We start from the raw sequence: 20,818 nt of genomic DNA on the forward strand, positions 1-20,818 counted from the left end.
CAACCACCTGCCCCAGTCCTTCCTCCATTGCCAGGCCCTCTTCATCAGGGTTTAAAGTCCCGGGCACCTTTCCCACCTGCCCTCCAGGAACCAGCGTGGTCTTCCTCACCCATTCCCTCCCAAGCCCAGTCACTCTCTGACTGCCTCACGACTCCCATCACAGGGCCTGCTCCCAGAAGGATCCACCTCCACCTCCACCTCCAGCAGCTGGGCATCAGCTAAGTGCCACACCATCTCACGTAATCCCAGAACGGATCTGTGAGGCTGGTGGTAAAATAACACCATTTCACAGATGAGGAAACGGGGGGTTACACAGGTAAGGCCACATCTAAGAAATGGCAGAGCCAGACCCTACATGAGGCCTGGCTGGTGCAGAAGCTGGAGCTCTTACTCCTTACACTGCACGAGGGTCACTCCTCAGTGGACCAGTGACTGGGCCACGCTCCCCTCTGCAGCCCTTAAAGACCCTAGCTCGTGTCTCAACAACTGGGGTTTCCAGTCTCCAAATCGCCACAGCATAGTGCTCAGTCAGAACTTTATCAACAAAGACAACAGGCATACCTGAAGGTGCCTGGCAGATCCCTGGAATGCGAGGGCAGCGAGAGCGGACACAAGACCAAGCATGCTTTCGGACAATCATGGGCTCATGTACAGGCCACGCGCTTCCTTTCCAAGGGAAGCACCTGACTTCCAAAAGCAAAGTGTCTGGCTGAAAGCTGCCTTTACTATGATACAAGAACACATGTTGATTTCACACCAGTGATGCTCACTTGGGGAAGGAAATCTGAGGCCTGACAGTGAAATAAACCCATCAGGGTCTGAGGTCTGCCAGAGGCCAAAGTGCCCCTGACCGAACATGAGCTCAGCTCTGAGACTGAGATGGATGGTGGTGGTGGTCATACAACATGTGATGAACCTCGAGTCCTTGAGCTTGAACTTAAACTTAAAATGGTCAATTTAACCATAGAGAGCATGTTCTTAGATATACTGAGATTAAACAGGAGGGTGACTGTCAGTTCAAGCATTATGGGTCTGAGTGTCACTCAACACACCTAGTGTCTCTAATAACTGGTGCCGTCAAAGTTCCACCGAGGTGTGTGTATGGCGGGGTGGGTGGGTGAGTCTAAAGAATGATCATTCCTCACAGATCACCTCGTGGGCACTGACCAGTCTTAGAGCTATTCACCATCACAAGAACTATCTTATTCAAGCATTTAAAAATTTGACCGACTCCTAAAATGTTAAAAATAAATGACCGTAGATTTTATTCCTTTTAACTACAGAATCAATACCCACCCATTACAAATACTCAAACGTCACAGGTGTATATGAAACAACACCGGGAGCTCCCCCTTCACCTCTCCACCCTCACCCCATTCCTCAGATTTAACCAGCGCTCATTTAGATCTAGGTCTTTGGGCTTTCAATTTCCCCCATGGGCAAACACATACAAGTGCAGTGACTCAGAAACAGCTTTTTCACAAACACATCTCTACTACCCTCTGTGACTGGCTGTTGGCTCTACCTGAACTGTCCTTCACTGTGTTTACTGGGGCCCCCAAGGCTGGACCCCAGCCCTTGTCTGCAGTGCCTTGTTTTCTCCACAGGTTTCAGTCCTACCCATCTTGGAACAGCCTCCCTTCTTACAAGCCTCTCCCAAGACTCACTGCCTCCACTAGATTTAACTCTGACTCCTTTCACTTGGTCCTGGTCCTGGTGCTTCCCCGTCAGGAGAGCTGTCCTGGGGAAGAGGCAGGTCAGCCCCAGGCAGCACCTGGCTAGCGTCGTGAGCATCCATCCTAAGTGCCCAAGTCAGCAGGTCTCCTGCGTCCAGAGCTCTGGAGAGCAATCTGTCACTTACACTCCACATGCTCCCATGTGGATCCATCCGGATGGGGGTGGATAAACCTTTCCTTAGAGGGCCAAAGAGTAAATACTGCAGGCCTGAAGGCCTTAAGGTCTCTGTGGTAAATACCCAACCTTGTCTGTTGTAGCTCAGAAACAACCACACACAACAGGTAAATGATGGGCATGGTCGTGACCCAAGAAAACTGCATTCAAAACAATTATGGCGGCCAGGCCATAATTTGCTGGCTCCTGCCCTAGGATGAAGCAGAATTTATGAGAAACATAAAGCTGTGTGTGTGGAGCGAGGCTGCAAGGGTATTTTCTTGCTTTTGTCTCAAATCTCCCCTGTGAGATCATAAAACCCTACAGAACAGAGCCCAGGTGTTACACTTCCTTTGAAATTCCCTATAAAATCTTATCCAGTCTTCACTGACTCAGAAACCTTCAAAACACATGACTAGTTGAAGGAACTTGACTGGATTATGTAAGAGATTGTTCTGGTTTCAACCCAGAATTTAGTAGTTACAAGGCTAGACCGTCTCTACTTTTAAAGATCAAGCCATATGGATATTTCACAACATGCGCCAGAGTTTAACTGTTGAGTGTATGACTGGAGAGCTTCTTCCAATAGTAACAGGAATAGTTCAGGGAAGTTAAAAAAAAAAAAAAAAGCCCCTTCTGCTGTGTGTCAGCAACTATAGCAATTGCTAAACAGACTCCGGCATGAAGGGAGCTCGGGGAAAGCACATCTTAACCATACAGAGACTCAGAACGTCAGCGACAGAGTTCTATACTCTAGCAAATCCTGAAGTGTTAACTCATATTCAAATGCTTAACGAACATCAACCCAGTGCCAGGCACAAAGTGATTTCTCCCTCATTGCCTCGTTTATGTCTCAGACACCCCGTGGAGAGAATCTCAGAATCCTACAGGTAAGGAAACTAGAGCTCAGAAAGGATTCTCCGAGGTCAAGTGGCTCATACGTGACAAAGCCAGTCATGAGAACCAAGATTTTGAATGCCAAGATAAGCATTCTCCCTCCTATCCTCCCGCCCCTACAGCTGCCACACTGTCCAAACTCCAGCTCAGTCTGTACACGGATGCACCCTCAGATTGTGACAACGCACCAGAGATGGGCTGTCCCACCCACTATCAGTCATCCTGCACAAGGGTCCCTCTTTCTACACAGACTTGTTCACTTACAGGAACAATGACCACCATTTATGTCTCTGTAAGTACATCTCTAGGCAGCTGTCAAGTCCTGACTCACTTCCTCTGGACCAATGACTATCCTCAGCTCCAGGCCTGCATGTGGTCATCCCCGGCAGGTGAAGTTCAGGGCCAGTCCCCTCACCTCTGCTGTCCTGGATGAGTAAAGCTCCCGACAGAAACTGGAGGCCCGCCCCAGGCCTGGCTCAAGCTCCAGGGATAACCCAGGAGGGGGTGGAGGGAGTGGTCTGGAGAATCCTGTCCGGTGATTAAGCTGCCTGCTGTGTCACTAGGGGTCAGGTAGGCAGATCAAACAAATAGGACAGGACATTTGGGGTGGAGGCTGGTCTGGCCTGACTTTTAATGATGGATATTTCTGGAACTCTGTTTTATAGCTAACCTGGGGTGATCATATCCGCATAACAAAGGATAATTTGTGTGAGCACTAGGCACGCCTTTAGATGGGTATTTAAGTTACATTTTTAGAGTTAGATGGGTTCTGGGCTCAGCCAGTCTTCACTTCACAGATAACCCCACCAACTTGCAGTTTAAGTGACTTGCCCAAGGGAGTACTAGTTAGTCTTAGACATTACATATCTGAGCTCCAGCATCCACAAGTTTGAAAAACAATCCAATCGCCACAAGGCTAAAACAAAACCATGAAAGCAGATGGGGGTGTTCACTGTCCGGTTTTTCCCTCCGGAATGTTCACACAATGTGACAACTGAACCAAGGGTCAGGTCAGCAGGCTAAACCCACCCTGACCCGTCTCTGGCTTTTGGAGAAGCCACAGGGGAGCCAGGAACATGCCTTGCATGAGATGCCTTATTGGCCAGGTGAACACCTGCTGCACACCCACGCAGCTGAGCTTGCTAATATGAATAACCTGGTAGCAGTATTTTGGATTTCAATAGAGCACAGAAGTCAGAAAACGGTGGCCCAAGCCCCCTCTTTGCCATTTACTAACTATGTGAGCTTGGGACAGATTTGAGCCTTAACATTTACATCTGTAAAACAGTAAGAACAGCGTCACATCTATTTAAAGGGGTCATGGGAGGTTAAAACAAGACCAGATGTATCGCCACAATGGAGTTTGCTACTGGGAGCAAAAATTAGGTAATTCTTTTTCCTTTAGCTTCTTGTAATCTAGAAGGCCATTTTAAAATAACATTATTGAGATAGTTTACATACCATAAAATTCACCGTTTTTAAGTGTACGCTGCAATGGTTTTCAGTAACAATTGGGTAACTTTCCCCCCTATTATCTCCAGCTTTCCTCTTGTCTGCCCGGGAAGCACTCATTCACCATCCAAAGCTAAGTTCAAAAATGGACTCCCCAGTAACATTCTGTCCTTTTAATAGAGCACATTTTTCTTGGCATTGTAATTTTTTCATGTATCCACTTTCCCTCTCAGCAACTATGGATAAGACAGGGATAGTGACTCCTATCATTTACACGGCACTTTACAGTTTATAGACAGACCACTTTCTGGATAGGTGAGTCTTCTGATCTACTTTTGTATCCTACACTGCACTCTCTTCCTATTTATGAAATTAGTGAATGGCAGTAATTTGAGCTCTTCTGAAGCCAATTCTAAAGATTCCCTCTCAAATCCACCAAAAGCACACTTGTATCAGAGAGAGCTTTTTTTTCTTTAAAGGTTGTCTTGCTAAAGCAAATATTCTAAAGACAGAAAATAACAACAAGCATAGTCCAAGCAAAGGAAAACTTTTGGAGCCACAGTTGATCTTTGCAGTCACCCAGACACCAAGCGCAAATCCAGCTCTGATCTCCACTAGCCTCCGAATCCCTTCCCGATCTTTCCCCCTCACCCAAATCCACGAAGGCCCAATGATCTGGTGACTCAGAAGAGTAAAAGTGAAGAGTTCAGGCTATGTTGGAGATGGTAAAATATAGTTCTTGCCCTCAAGGAGCCTGCAACCTATTAGTTCAAGTCAAACAAAATATTTCTTTGCCTTTCCGCAAGCACCCTGAGAGGTAGGCAGAGTTGTTAACCCCATTTTATAGAGGAGGAGCCTGGCTCGCCCAAGATCACCCCGGGTACGAGGAAGTGTTGAGACCCACACCAGGTCTTTTAACTTAAAGTCTTTTGCCAGGCAGTAAATGCTGCTGCTGCTGCAGCTCAAACAGAGATTTGGAACTTGAGAAGGAAGACATTCTAGTTGAGGGAACAAGATAACAATGTCATGGACAGTGAAGCATTTGAATTGGACCTTGGAAGATGGGCAGGGTTTTGATAGCAAGTTGTTTATGTGGCTGGAGAGCAGGTGCCCTTCACAGAGCTGTGGATGAAAGACAGACAAGGTGCCGGAGATCGGATCAGAGATGGCCCACTCCAGACTTCCGCACAGGTAATGTGGCATCCATCAAACAACATGAAAAGCATCCCTTCTAGGAAGACTGGAGGGAGAGGAAGGGTTACCCCGGAAAAGAGAGATCTTACTGTCTTCCTGGCCAGAGGGACTCTTTGTTCTGGGTAATGTGACAAACACTGGAGGAACACAAAGACCTATTCAGCAAGTCGTTTTCTTTCTGCCACTTGCTAATAATAAAAAAAAAACTCTGTTTCCCTTGATTACTGTGTTAGTAAGATAACTGATCACGGCATCAATCAAGAAATGGGAGAGACTGGGAAAGATTACCCATATTCACTCCAATTTCAGAGGGTTATACTTCAGTGCTCTCAGGCCGACAGATTATCCCAATCTCGATCTCCTCAGCAAAAGCCGTTTTAATGCCGTTAATTCCTACCCAGGCTTCATTATGATCCAAGTTCCTCAAGAAAAAGCTTATAAAAATTAGTCAAGAGAGATGTCTACTACTTCTCAAAACCACACACATTATTTGGATGACCACAAGGTTTAAAAACCACACAGTCCAGTGATGTTATTTTATCATCTGTAAAAATGAAAAATTAAGGAAAGCAAAATCTCCCCCAAGTGTATTTCAGGCCTTATGAAGAAGTTAGTCTGTAATTCTGTGACGAGAACTATATCAGTGCTCAGACTGAACCCAGCTGAGCTGCCACCATTGGTGAGAATTCTAAAAGCAGGACCCCCGCCCCCCATCTGTTGAGGTGTACTGAAAGCCTTTGTAGACATGAGGGAGTTAAACTTAATAACAACAGACGTGCTTCCAGTTCAGATTTACAGAACTTCTTGAGGCTTCCAGGTGTTTTGCAAGAAACTTGTAACCTAAGACCTATCACAGAAGTCCCAGGAGGAGAGACACTCATTGGCCACCAGCCTTGGCTACTACCTTCAGGTAAAAGGATTTCAGAGATAAGTTAAAGCTACTTAACAATGTGAGGCCTGCCTATTAGATCCCGACCTAAAACTCTAGAGAAACTGAACAGCTGTATTTTCAAAGCAAATCATGCTATTATTTCTTGAGTTTTCACTATGGTGATGAGGTCTCTCTGCACATCATGTTACTTAATAACTCCAATAATTGTAAGAGGTATTGTTTATCTCCAAAATAAATCAGACTTGAAAGAGTAATGTGCCCAAAGCCACAGAGCTAGGAGGTGGTCTACCGGCTGACCCCACTCCAAACCACCTCCTGAAGCCTGCTTTTCTCTGCCTCCCTTCCCAACCAAGCAGATGTGTGCGCCTCCACAAGCCCACACTGCTGGGGCTCCTCCATATGCACATACAGGAGGCCCTTCCTGGGTCAGCATCCTCTGTCCCCTGCAGAAGTCTAAGGAGAGGTTTTTCTAGTGCAGGAAACCCCTTAATCTGCCTTCCCGTGTGACTCACTACCCCCTCGTCACTGAGACGCCTGTGAGTAGGGACGAGGACACGGGATTCCCAGAAGCTCACACTTTCGTCTGCATCTGGTTTAATCAGCACTATATCCTCAGATGTTCCCCCTGACCCCCAGTTTTAAAAGAGAAAACTGTAGACACAGAAATAAGAGTGAGGCACTCATGCCCAAAGCGACTAAACCAAGGGAAAGCCGACCTGGAGACAGGACTCTGAGTTCTAGGCCCCATACTCTCCATGGCTAGTTTTCTGACAAGGAGAAATTCAATTAACTGCTGCACCTGTGGGCCTCAGTTTCCACAGATGTAAAGGGGGAAGAAGTAACCTGCACTCTTTAGAAGACTAAGCTGCCTTATGTAAAGTTCTCAGGTCTGTTCCAATTTAGTGCCTGATGGATTTTCTTTTATTTACCTCCCCCGCCCCACACACATTCATCTTCAGGGGAGGAGGAGGAGAAATAAAGTGGTCAGATCTTCTAAACAAATTTATAAAGAATCGTGTGCATGTGGCAGAATTAAGAAGGAAAAAAAAAAAAAACGAAGGCAAGTGAAATAAGTAAGATCTCTCTACACTCAACTTCCTCCTCCCCTCTGATTCCACATCCTAAGCCGAGAAATTAGGTGACCACAGGTGAAATAAGCTCAAAGCAGGTCAAACAACCAGCCCCCAGGTGCCACCCTCTTCCAGGCCACAGGGAAAAGTGTGTGGCTGGAGGAAGGCACTGGAGGGGTGGGGGGCCCTCTCGGGGCTCCATCGCTAGACCAACTGGTCCCCTCGGCGGCCGCGGGGGCACGTGAGCCCCTGCACAGCCCGCCCCGCTCCCCGACTCGCGGCCCCACCACGTCCCCCACAGCCCGCCCGGGTCGCCGGCGGCCGCTCACCTGCGCCGGGAAGAGGAGCAGCAGGAGGAGGCCGAGGGCGGGGCCGCGCGCGCTCATGCTGCCGTGGCGCCGGGCTGCGGACGTCTGCGGGGCTCGGCTCACAGGACTGGGCTTGGCGTCCCGGGCTGTCTCAGGGTCCCGCGCCGCCGAAGGGAGGGAACAGGAGCCGGCTCCGGCCGGCTGCGCGCGCAGCTCAGGAAGGAAGAAGGCCGCGTAGGTTCCTCCCCCTTCTGGGTGGAGCCGCTGCCGGGACGCCCCGGACCGGTTCTGGGGCGGGGCCGTCCGGGGAGGGCGGGACGAGGGGCGGGGCTAGACGGGCCTCGGCCAAGTGATGCCACAGCGACCTCCCTGAGTCCCAGCTCCGCACTTCCTCGCCCTGCGGCGACTAGGGGCGCGGCATGGGGCCAGGGACTCCCAGACGGGGGCCGCTGAACCTTTGGAATCCGGCCTGGGGAGGGTATTTCTGGAGTTGTCTCAACGGTGTGTCGTTTTGATGCTTTAACTCCTTTTTCCCCTTTTTGTCTTTCCTCGGTTGGAGACCGTCGGCGAGGAGGTTTTCGCAAATGACAGTGCTTGGGGACTGTTTTCCCAATTAAGACCCTGTGCCTCAGTGTTTATTTCGGCCCCAATTAGCACCCGAGCAAGTTCTCCTCCCAAACCCAGTCACCCGAAAGGAATCCACGCCAGGGCACTTCTAGCAAAGCAGGAGGCGGTGCCACGCAGTGGCCTGACAGTGTTGTGATCCGAGAGCGCGAGGGGCGGAGGGTGGCTGTGGGCCAAGCTTCTGAGCCACCCAATCTCTGTTTTCTGTCCGCTCAGCCCACTTTTGGAAAAGTGCTAGAACCGCACCATCTGCTGGCGGAGCCAAGCGTGGCAGGGAACCCGCGGGCGGGAGGAGAGCCCCCCCACCCCACCCCCGGAAGTTTGACCCAGATGTGGGACCAGAGTCCAGTAAGTTCTAGGTGAAATGAAGTAACACAAGGAAGAAGTGTCTGTTTTTGAGACTTACACTTACCATAATCTTTTTTTGGTCTTATACATTTTTATTATATGCATTTCTGGTAACATTTCTGTTGGGCCAACTGAAGTCTTTCAAAGGACAATGACCCCCATTCCTGGGCTCGCAGATGTCTGACAATTCTGTACTGGGCGGGTTTGCCCTAACAAACTAATAGCCCTAGGTAATGCTCAGGCGGGCTTGTTTCAGCCTACCTTATCAGAGTCAAACCCCTGGCCTTTCACGGACCCTAAACCTCTTACCTCACCTACAACCAGAGACTTGTGCACAAGCCGATTAGGAACCTTGTGACCCAACCTTATAAAAGACCCCAACAACCGGCCCTTAGCGCTCATTCAGGCACCCCTCACATGCGTGGCCCGCTGTTGTTTATGACAGTGTACCCTAATAAACTCCTTTCTAGTCCTATACTTTATTCTGGTAAATTCTTTTACCAGCCAGCGCATCACCATGTCACAGGCGGCCACTTGTGTCCCACAACAATTTCCCCTCAGATTTCAGTTAAGAACACTCAAAAGCATGAGTCATTTCCACTTGGAAGTTAAGGAAACGGAGGTAAGGAAATCTCTTCTCCCCACAGCGGAAGCCAATTACAATGAAAAGACTAAATATCCATCTGCAGTAACCATAAATCCCAGTGGAGGTAGGACCATGATGCAGGTGACATTCCCATTCCTACTCTACAAAGCCATCAATTCAGTTACTATCTTGCCTCCCCACCTCCTCAGCCCTGAAATGTCCACCTGACTGGCTGGGTGCTGAAACTATAGACTTCCTCTGGACTTTTGGCCCTAGATCTTTCATGAAGACCTCCTGGCCCTCATGTATCTGCTTGCTCTCAGGCTCCTGGTGCTCTCGCTTATGATAAAGTAGTCAGCTTCATGCAGACGTACTCAAAGTGTTGCCACTGAACCAGCAGTGTGTGGCTGGAGCAGGGGAGGACCCCAGAATGGCCATAGAGTTCTGAGATTACCGGATTCCTGAGATTACCATCGCAAATACTTGTTTCCTAAATAAGAAGTTGTGCAAAAACATCAGTTGTTTTAAAAGATAAAACCACTGCAAAGGACTGAAGAGCCAGGAGCATCATAGATAATACAATTCAAATAGATGAGGGGAATCCTTCCACAATGTCTACGAATATCAAATCATGACGACATATAAATGAGTTTCTATTTTCAGTACCTTTCATGACTACTCCCAGGAATTTTTGTTTGAATAAAAAACCTTTTGGGATCATTACAAAAGTTCTCCACAGTAGAAAAAATGACGTCACAGGTCCATAAAGCTTAAAAATCCTATTCAGGATTCCAAACATCAGTATATTTTATTAACAGAGCTGAATTATACACTCTAAAATTCCATGCTATTAAAAATCACATAGAAATAACTTTTGACTAAAAACAAACAGGAAAAAGCAACAAAGGCAAATCAAGTAGTATATCAACTATATTTTGAATTATAACATGGAATTTGTCATCAAACAAATGGATGTAATGAAAAACTTTTGGCAAATAATTTGCATAGGAATTGCTACTTCTAAGTTAAGATGCAGAGCTCACTGAATTGTAAATTAGATTAACAGAAAATAATCATCTACCTGTGTGCAAAATAAATATAATTTAACCTTAAATAAAAGACCTTTTGTTCAGTCTTTGGTGAGTAATTAATATAATCATCTTCCCTGCCGTGGATAACATCGTCATCTTTTCTCATCTGGACCAAAGGTGATCCTTCTAAGCTACAGACCTCTCACCTACAGTTAAGAAGCCCTTGTTAAATATTCTTAAAGATCCTGGATTCATTTTTATGGCCCTAATATTGATCAAGAACATTATCCACTGAAAACAATCCAACAAATAGACCAAACACAACATGCTTTAGTGAAAAACATTAAGTTTGTGATTTCATCCCATTTTGTCTTTTGGTACTTTGTTATCAGTACCAATTATACTGTTTTGATTCATACCTCATGATGGGTAACCATTGTTCGGTTGGGAAAAAAAATAAAGCATTTCAGGCCATATTATTTTCCTCTTCAAAATGAACGTATCTTTATAAAATTCCCATAAAGAAAATGTGTATGTGTACAACTTTGCTGAATAAAGGAAAGCCAGTGAGGAAATTGGTACTGCTTATTAGCCTCTAAAATGTTTCTAGTCTGGATGTTTTAGCAGTATAGACAGAGCTTTCTAATTTTTTATCCCGAAATTAGTTTGCAGGATGGTTACATGGCTAGTCAGAGTGTAGGCCTGTCTGGGGGCTCTGTGGGTTGCTCGTTATTGGCTTTGCTTGTGATACTGATTACAATAAGCTGATTTTTGTTGATTGATTCTTTTATTGACCTTAAACTTTAAGAGAATATCTTCTAATTTAAAAAGTTATATTCCATTATTTACTGACTTAAAGACTTACATGGTTTTAGTACCATCGCAAGTTGGTTAAAACATATATGTATATTTTGGGATTACAACATTTCCCTCCATCTTAACATGTCCTTACATAGAACATTGGCTGGAAACCAGAGTAGATCATGAACAAGAAAACTAAAGATATGTTTAAATAACAGAAATACCATCAGTGTTCATCATGGTAGATTATAGAAAGGGGGTTTAATTTTTATGTGTGCAATTAGGCACTGACTGAGGCATTTAGACACCATTGGTCATAAAGTACATTGTATATAAATGTTGACCCTCCTAAAAGGAGTAATTCAATAAAACCCAGGTTTCTTTCTTGGAATCAATCAGCTCAAGAACATGCATAAGTGAACACTTATTAAATACTAACAACAGTCTTTTATTACTTATACTCCTGCAATAGTAATAGCAACATATTGTTCTTGCATATATCACATTTTATCCAAGGACCCCAAAGTCATTGTATCAAACAATGTGGTGTTGGAAGCTCAAGATTCCACAGCATATTAAGTCTACTTAGTTATGGCTAAGCAGAAATAGATTCCCAACAAGAGTCCCAAAGTAACAACTCAAAGAGACAAGCCGACATTTCTTGAGGTTTGTAATTTTCTGAATTTCCAAATTTACCACTTGTATCCTACCATACCTACAATTTGACTTCAGGTAAAAATTATTTTTACACGTTAAGAATAAGATGAGGACCAACTCACACATGAACAATTGGTCTTTTTTCAACAGTCCATCTTCGAAAAGGATGTGGTGGAATGTCAGAAGTGGCTTTTTAGTAATGTCACATTATTAATTCACAAGAATCATGGCTGGGACCCTTGGATAGACGAAAACATTTTACACCGGAATGACATACACGTATATGTAAAATATGACGGAGCTATATCTTTGCGCACACATACATTTAACACAAAAGCAGAAGTGCGTTGATTCATCGAAAGGTCAGACTTTGAGTCTTTTTCAAGGAACAAAGCTTTCTGTTTCCTTGCTTAAGCTTCCTAGAGGGTTTAACTCTATGTTAGAGTTTAACTGAAAGACCCAAGTTGATGTAGTTTAAAATGAGTTTCTGTGGACTTGAGGAACATGCCAGGCCCCACGGGACTGGGGCTACGGGCCCATGGGAGAAGCCCACCACATGAGGGAAGGGTCCCTGAGCTGCTCTGTTTCTGACCCAGAGCACAAAACACAGCTCTTCTCGGTCAGGGACCCAGGGTGGGCATTCTGGGCATTTTCTTTCTCACAGGAATTTCCAACACTATTTGAAAAGCAATTTCTTTTTGGACAATGTGATTAAGGTCTCTATCTTTCAGTCAAATATGGAACTAAGTTAGCTCTTCCTGTGTCCTTCTTTACTTCGGAGGAGACGCAATATACGCTCATTTTTGGTTAGTTCTGCTGGAAGTTCATTGGCCTGAAAGAAGATGAGACAGGAATCAGTGACTTCCCACAGCCGGTGTGGTTTTAGGGGCTCCAAAGAGGGGCCCCTGAGCCACGCTTGCTCCTCCACTGATGAAGAACCCCACTGGACTCAGTCTTCTGTGGCAAAGCATTCAAGGTTTTCTTTAAATGTATTTAAATGTAAATATCACCAGGGTCCACATATATTAATCACCATATCCTCAATTCCAGCACAATGCCTAGCTTATCTAGTATGTGCTCAATAAACAGATTTGATCATGTATTTAATTAGTTGATTATATAAGGCAGTCTGCCTGCTAGGGACTTGAGACATCTTTCGATGAGAAGGCAGAGTTTAGAAATCCCCAGAACATAGGATACGCGGCGCAAAGCAGCTTCAGGAGTCCCCACTCCCCACTTGACCCAGTCTCACTCAACATGTTTTTGGTTTATTATTAATAAAATCTAAAACATTAATAGATGCTGATAAAAATTCAAACAGTATATATAAAATTCAAAAAGTATATAAATTGCTTTTCATACCTTCCACTATTAATAAGAACCCACCCCCACTTCCTCCTCCAAAAGTAGTTTAGTGTGTTTTCTCAAGACCTTTCCTCGGCTACTCTCCTGCCCCCAGTCTCTACATCTGACTGCTTACACAGCTGTTGAGTAGGAGGAAATACAATGACAATCATTTTTTCTGTGGTTACTGTGCAATCTCCCACCTCCAAGTTTGGCTTGATTGAAAACTAAGAAGAATTCTGAGCTATAAAACAATATGGGTTGGTTTCATAACAGCAGGGCAAAGTCCTGCTAACAATATAAAAGCAACATTTTCCCCATGCAGTCACCAAAAAGAGCACAGGCAATTCTCAAGATACGAGTATTCAACTTATGGAGGGTGGTGATTGAACTACCAGAACTTCGACATCTTGGGGACACATCTCTGATGATAAAACACTCACGACCCTACTCCCCCCTGCCCCACTGTTACCGGAAAATCCCTGATGACACAGGGGTTATGGTATAATCCTCTGGGCCCAAATGTACTGCTCACTCACAACCTACAATGACAGCATTTTATGCCCCTCCTCCGCCAAAGTATGAAGATAGTGACTGGAGACACAGAGATGCTGTCCTGGCTTCGGTAGAAGCTGCCTTATCTCTTTGCACAGGTGCCTGATGCAGTGAAAAGATGACTAAGACGGAACCTTGTTTCTCAGAGCTGGGTCCGCCCCGGCTTCCAAGAGAAGCGCCACTGTCTTAATGTTCCCACTGAGCACAGGCCACGTGGAGCGCTGAGGTCCCGTTCTAGGAGAGAAGACAGAGTGTGTCAGGCGTGAGCTCACGGCCATCAGCACTCAGCCTGGCTTTCCTCCTGAACCAGCCTGCGCGGTGAGCCTTATGGGTCCTTCTCTTCTCTTTTCGAAGTCACGCCAGCACCTGATGTAGTGTCCGCAGGGACACAGAGGACGGTCAGTGTAAGTATTGCCAACATTCTTTCGCAAGTGAAATAAGGGATCCGCCCAGTGTGTACACGACTTTGTGTTCGCTCGGTCTGTTGTACACGCATTAGAATTTGCTATGGGAAGAACAACGATGCCATGTCAAACATTTTCTTTTTTCTTAGAGGATGTGTGTTTCTGGTGAGCACACGTCCTCAAGGCTGGAGGAACAGCCTGCTGAACTACGGGCCGACCTCTCAGCCCAGCTGCACACACGCTGCTCGCTCTGGTGGGCAGGATAGCCCCCTGTGGGGTGACAGGGCTTAAGAGTTAGAGTAGGTGGAGGGCAGGTATAGCTCAATGGTAGAGCGCATGCTTAGCATGCATGAGGTCCTCGGTTCAATCCCCAGTTCCTCTTCTAAAATAAATAAATAAATAAACCTAATTACCTCCCTCCACCGCCAAAAATAAATAAATTAATTAATTAATTAAATTTTTTTAAAAAAGGAGTTAGAGTAAGTGGGGTGAGGACCACTTCTCTAGCCCTGAGTTGGAGCTTTTCTGGGTACAGAAGGGTCTAGTGGATAGGTTGCTGACATTTTATGAAATTTACTGCCAATGTTTATTGAAATAAGGAAGCAGTTATGTGCAGCATGTAGCTGGATTCTGGGACTGGAAGAAGAGAATATAACAAACCAAATATAAGAGTGATGGGCAGTCATAAGTTATCTGTTCCAGAAGGTACATATGTCTGTGAATGGTATCTAAATGAAAGCTTAGTTTTCAAATAAACTACTTCATATATATTATAAATATAAAATCCACATAAACACTGTCTGATTTTATAGACAAGTTAAATATCATATCCAGAGGAAAATTCCAGCAAGCAGAATTTTTCCATGTTTTCTATGTGTGACAATACACTAATCTGGTAACATTTCACTTATCTAAATCTTAACGAACCTATCAATGCTGCCTAAATGCAATGTGGCTAACAATAAGAAACCAAGCCAAAAAAGAGCTCTTTGAAACAAGACTAGATCTTCTGAAGCTCATTTTTTTATTCATAGAGAGTTCACTTTCATAGACTGCTTACTCTTACTTTCCAAACAATTTTTACAAGTACAGCTTTTTGACTTCCAAGTTCATGGAAGATTAGAACGAGCTCACTGGGACAGGCCAGAGGGGCCAGCACACTCGCTCTTTATTGCCTTCCCACTTCTATCAGTGCCCATGAATCTCTAACATGGAGAAAATTGCAGGTATATTCTTTAAAGAATACAATTAACCATGCACATGGTAATTGGATTCTACTGTAGTCCCCACGTGTGGACTTCTTCATGTCTAACCTCTGTCTTTTACAGATTGGTTAAATTTCTCTTTAGGTCTTACCTTCAATATACCAAGGGTGGGTGAGAATTTCAGCAGCTCCTCTATAACATGATTATACCCTTTGTTGGCTGCTTTCAGTAACGCTGTTGTACCATCCTTTACAGAGAGAGGAAGAAAAAAGCTGGTTATTTACATATGCATACGTGTGTTGGCTGAGAATGAAATGTTAGTTGAGAACTGGGAACATGCTTGTCAGAAGCAGGCAAAATGTGTAAACTAAAGCACAGGCCTGTGATGTCCCTTAAGCTAAGAGCATTTTAGAGCATATTAAACAGTTAATTCTGCATGGAAGAATACCAGACAAAATACGTCACTTACTATACTGTCTTAGAGTCCTCTCCTTTGGGAATTTATAGTCTTCTAGTGCCTCAGAATACAGGGTAAGGAACACAGGGAATTTCAAGAGGATATTTTTAGGACACAGATGGACTAAAGAGGCATTCTCTGCAGTTTATGACCGAGAAATTAATTGTTTAACTCTTTTTAATGATTTAAATAACTGTTGAACTGTATCTACTGTTTTAAAATTTTAAATGTGCCTATCTTTTGCCTTCCCTTGTATACACCCTTGCTCTGGTCCTGGTACTCAGGTACCTGTTTGCCTGTGGGTGGGGGCGGGGGAGGAAGAGGAAAGAGTAGAAAGGGGACAGATTGAAATCTGTTAAAAAAGAATGCAAAGACAAGTTCAAAATTTAATATTCAGCTTCTGTCATCCTTTTGTGGCCTGAGAAGAGATTTTCCAGTTCCCCCATTCCCCTGCTTTAACACATCAATTACTGTATTTGGAAGGATTCGTTCAGAGTTCTCTGGTAGTAAACACACCAGCCTGCTCTAAAAGTTTAGCTGGAATCAGGAAGAAGATAAGACTAGAGGATTTTTCTTTTCTGATTTCAGAGACTGTGGGAAGAAATAAAGAGAGAGAGAGTGGGAGATAGGACAGAGAAGAGTTCAGGAATGCGTCTTCTGGTTTCCCTTTCTGGGCCCAGACTTGGAGAGGGAAGGTGGGTCACAGAGACAGTGCTATTATTAAGGGCAAAGAGGCCGGATACTGAATGTATGTATGTATGTATGTATGTATGTATGTATGTATGTATGTATGTATGTATAGTAATTGAATGAATGAATGGAAATGGCACAGCCTGTCAGAGAGCAGGGTCTCCACAAGCCGCCGTTAGTTCCTATGGCGCAAAGGGCCTGCTGTGGGACCCCCAGAGGCAAACTTAGGTGACACCAGCAGAGGCTAATTGGGCTGATGGGGGATGCGGTGCTCCGGGAGCCGGGCACTGAGGAACCACAGACCCCGGGCTCAGCTGCACTGAGGCCCAGAGGCCAGCAGGAGGCGCAGCGCCAGGCGGACCCGCAGCCGCTGGAGACACATCCCCAAGGTCTCCTACCTCCTCCGTCCTCCCGGGTCATCCAGAGGTCAGCTCAGGTGGAGAAGGATCTCCGAGGAATTAAACATTTTCCCCCGAAAGACACTGAGCATCACTTGCTAGGTTTCAACAGACTCAGCCATTGCCTTTGCTTTCATGCTAAAGAGTAGGTGGAGGAGGTCGGGAGAAAACCCCGGGCGTTAAGAGACAAAACAAAGCCGCGTTTTCTCTGCAGTCTCAGCTGAGCGAACCTTGCGGCGGCGGTGCCTGCCTCCCCGCCCCGCACCCCGGGCCCCAGGCCGCGCAGCCGCCGCTCGCACTCACGTTGCGGGCGGAGTCGCGGTCGGCTCCGCGCAGCAGCATCACCCGCACCACCTCGCTGTGGCCCATCTGAGACGCGATCCACAGCGGCGCCGTCCCGTCCTGTAAGAGCACACAGCATCCATGTAACGGGCGGCGCGCCGGAGAGGGCTCCCGACGCAAACCAGGAGGGTGACTTTAACCCACGGACACAGACTGGCATCGGGCAGTGCCTGGACTAACTGGGTCATGGCTAACATTCAAGTTTTTGGCTTATAAAGGCCATTTTACGGCAAGACCTTTCACGGCGATGTGTGATGCAGGCTCTAGGGGACACGTGCAGGGTGCGGCCAGTTGCACACCAGGCAGAACCAAATTGAACACAGCCGGGAGGAGAGGCCAGCTTGTCCGTGTTTCCCCCTGACTCTGTGTGCTGCGTTACTGGCGGGTCCACACAACACACCCTGCTTCCTGGGGCCCTCTCATTCCCACAGAAGAGAGGGTAGTTTCCTCTGCGGTGTGTCTGAGGGTCAAAAAACTAAAGACACTTGTCCCACTCTGCTCCGTGTCCAAAACTCCCCACCGCCACGTAATTTTCAGGGACCACACTTTCATGCAGAATGTGATAGTGTGTCTTCTGGGAGGTGCTTTGCTCTGCCTCGTTACAGCAGAAAGATATTTCCTGTGTATTACTCACCTCACAACCCTTTTTCCTGAACAGTAGGCCATGAAGGAGAGGTGTGTTGCTCCAGAGAAGAAAAGGAGAAACATCCAAGGGACAGAGAAGGATTTGACAGGAAGGTGGTTGCTGACAGACAGGAAAATAGCAAATCCTTCCAGGGCTGGAAGGAGGCACCAGAGAGGGAGCAGGGGAGGTGAAGGTTATGAGTGCCTGTGTTTTCCTCCCAGTCTGGGTTGATTCTAAGTTGTGTAAACTAGGGTGCTAGAAAAAATATTCACCTAGATAAATTAGGGTGAATTCCAGATGGAGAAGCATTTTCTCTGGTTCTTGGGATGAAACCAGGAACACTGCGAGCCCCTTAGAGAGGCTCTGCCCTTGGCTAGTCTGACAGGTAGAAGAGAAATGACTGTGGGAGTCATCTGGGCTAATGTTGGACATGCCCCCAATACTCTTGGTCCACATTCACCCAGGAGTCCTTGCCTGCCTGGGGAAATCAGAAGTGCTGAGTAAACAGTGGCCTGGAGTAAGCCTGGGGTTGGGGTGATAAGGCCACAGAACATCAGGAACATTGATGATGGCAGGGCCAGCATATGGTGGACCAGCTGCATCTTCAGGGTACCAGTGCAGGATGCTCAGGGGACCAGAGGGGCTGGACAAGCCAGCATGAGAAGCAGACAAGAGCACCCCCACCCCAATGCCAGGGTGACAGTCTGACCTCTGAGAACCTGGTCACTTGGAGAGAAGGGCAGGAGGAAGGAGAATCCAAACTGACTAAACTTAACCTCTGAGGTAATTAAAGTAATATGGCCCAAAGAGACTCTTTTAGGCAGATAAGACTGAATTACTCATCAGGGGATATTCAGGCTGAAAAGCAAGATGATTCAGTTACAGAAACTCAAGTTTCACTTCCTGCTGGAGGATATAATTCCAACTCCAAGCTACCAGCCACAGCAGGCACAAGGATGCTGCCCATTGCTGTGCTGGCAAAGGGACAGAGGAGGAAGACCACTGAGCAGGGTGTTGGATGATGGCAAATCAGGAGCCTAGAAGGATCTGGGGGTACTGAGGGGTGGGAGGAGGACACTGGCACCTCTGTCTTGGGAGCGATGGGGAAAAGCTGGAACAAAGGCTGGAAGAAGGCTGGAGACATCCTGACCTACTTCACACTTTACAAGGGCCTCTCAGAAAGATTCTTGATTCTGAATGTTATTTATTATTAGCAATATAAATATCTTCATCTGCACTTGGAGCTTATAAAGCACTTCCACATTCATTGTTTGATTCTCCCAGTTCAGGTTGTAACCAATCATTTGTCACTCAAACACCCAACAATTATTAAGCATCCTCTAAGTCTCAGGCAGAGTACTAAAAGCTAAAAAAAAAAAAAAAAAAAAGTCATGGTCTGTGTTCTCAAAGGAACGCAGTCTAGTGGAGAAGACACATGGGAATTTCAGTACGATTGCAGCACCACAGTAAAGTACAGACAAAAATGCCCCAGATGAACCAGGAGAGGGGCCTTCTTACTGCATGGGGGCCACAGGGTCAGCTTCACAGACGGGTAGTGTCTGAGCTGGGTCTTGAGAGAGGACTAGGATTTTGTCAGGTGGGAGAGAGGGGAAGGGGCTTTCTATGTAGAAGGAAGGACATTTACAGTCAGAGTGGCGTGGACAGGCGTGGCTGGCTCAGGCTGGGTGGGAAATCCAGCTGGATGCAGCCCGAGGGGTGTAGGCAGGATGCTGGGAGGAAGGAGAGCCATTCTGGGCTCCACAAGGATTTTCCAGGGCTTTGCGCTGATGCCCTTTCCCTCCTGCCCTGAGTTCATCTGCACTTTGTCAATATCGCCACCAGAGGGCAGGCAAGGAAAGGCAGCCAGCGTTCTGTTCCCCGTGCCTTCCAAGGGTTTGGCTGTTACTAAATTCTATTAACAGACACTAATATGTGGGACAATGCCAAGAGGTGCTGTAGTAGGAACTACTATTACTATCATTTCAGTAATGCTAACACACCAATGTCACACCAGTGTTATCACCTTAACTGCAACAGTCATGTTAGGTGGAAAAAGAACTCACCACTTCCTGGTCGTGAGAACTTAGGCAAATCACTCTGAGCCTCAGCGTCCCCTTCGGCAAAAATATTAGCCTCACAGAGATATTTGTGAAGGAGAATACATAGAAATGTGCTGAGCACAACGACTGGCTAACAGATGCTTAGAAAATGGTAACTGAATCTGAATATTATTTATCACGAAAAACAGTAAGCAACTTCCATTTGTACTTTTGTTTACAAAGCATTCCATATGCTTAATTTGATTCTCCCTGTTATCCTGTGAGGTAACTGACTGAGCAGGTAAGATGATTGGGACAATGAGATTTGGAAGAAGCTGTGTGTTTCATTACTGGTGCTTACTTCGCCAAATCTGAGTTTTGAACCCAGGATGTTGAATGTGAATTAGACCATTTGTCAGATCTAATTATTTATCAGTTGATTATCTAGTTTGTGAAGAGGAATAGATTTTCCTCTTTCGTACACCCCAATTTCTGTTTTCTCATATGTTTTCCTTCTATTACAATAGTCAGAATCTTCATTGTGAAGATGATTTCATAATAAAAATGACGGAAATTAAATCAACTGAGCTCCTTTCCGTAGTTTTGGAGAGAACTAGAGTAGGAAAAACATATCTGAAAATATCTATACAAATTTATAAATACTTCTTGACAAAAATATACAGTTTTAAAGTGTCCTAAATCAAAGAAATCATCATGAAGGAGAAGTACAACCTCATAGCACTTTTTTTTTTTTAAAAAAAGGAAACAGAACATCTGGTTTGGAGAAGGTGGGATTCACAGGGGCTAAGACAGCTGTCATTTACGATGTGTGTGCACACCAGGAGGAAAAGGACTTAGACTTATTTTGCATACCAAGTGATACACTGACTCAATGTAAGAAAGAAATGCTAATGAGGGCTGGTTAAAGACTAACTAGCACATGAGGTAGTAATGAGTTCCCTATGTGCAGAGACGTTCAACAGTGGCTGATCACCAATCAGCAGGATTG

At 45.7% G+C, this 20,818-nt stretch overlaps 2 protein-coding genes across 2 annotated transcripts in view; both read right to left on the minus strand.

The window, feature by feature from the left end:
• Positions 1 to 7,916, minus strand: part of NPC1 (NPC intracellular cholesterol transporter 1) — a 39,129-nt gene extending 31,213 nt beyond the window's left edge. Inside the window, 1 exon segment of the mRNA XM_032467461.1 lies at positions 7,725 to 7,916. Coding sequence (XP_032323352.1) covers positions 7,725 to 7,781 — 57 coding nt within the window. The 5' untranslated portion in view covers positions 7,782 to 7,916.
• Positions 7,917 to 11,523: 3,607 nt separating this feature from the next.
• ANKRD29 (ankyrin repeat domain 29) overlaps positions 11,524 to 20,818 on the minus strand; it is a 37,986-nt gene continuing 28,691 nt past the window's right edge. Inside the window, 5 exon segments of the mRNA XM_032467133.1 lie at positions 11,524 to 12,582; positions 13,784 to 13,855; positions 13,857 to 13,883; positions 15,410 to 15,505; positions 17,107 to 17,205. Coding sequence (XP_032323024.1) covers positions 12,499 to 12,582; positions 13,784 to 13,855; positions 13,857 to 13,883; positions 15,410 to 15,505; positions 17,107 to 17,205 — 378 coding nt within the window. The 3' untranslated portion in view covers positions 11,524 to 12,498.

This window comes from Camelus ferus, chromosome 24 (assembly GCF_009834535.1).
Source record: "Camelus ferus isolate YT-003-E chromosome 24, BCGSAC_Cfer_1.0, whole genome shotgun sequence".
Classification (NCBI taxonomy): domain Eukaryota; kingdom Metazoa; phylum Chordata; class Mammalia; order Artiodactyla; family Camelidae; genus Camelus; species Camelus ferus.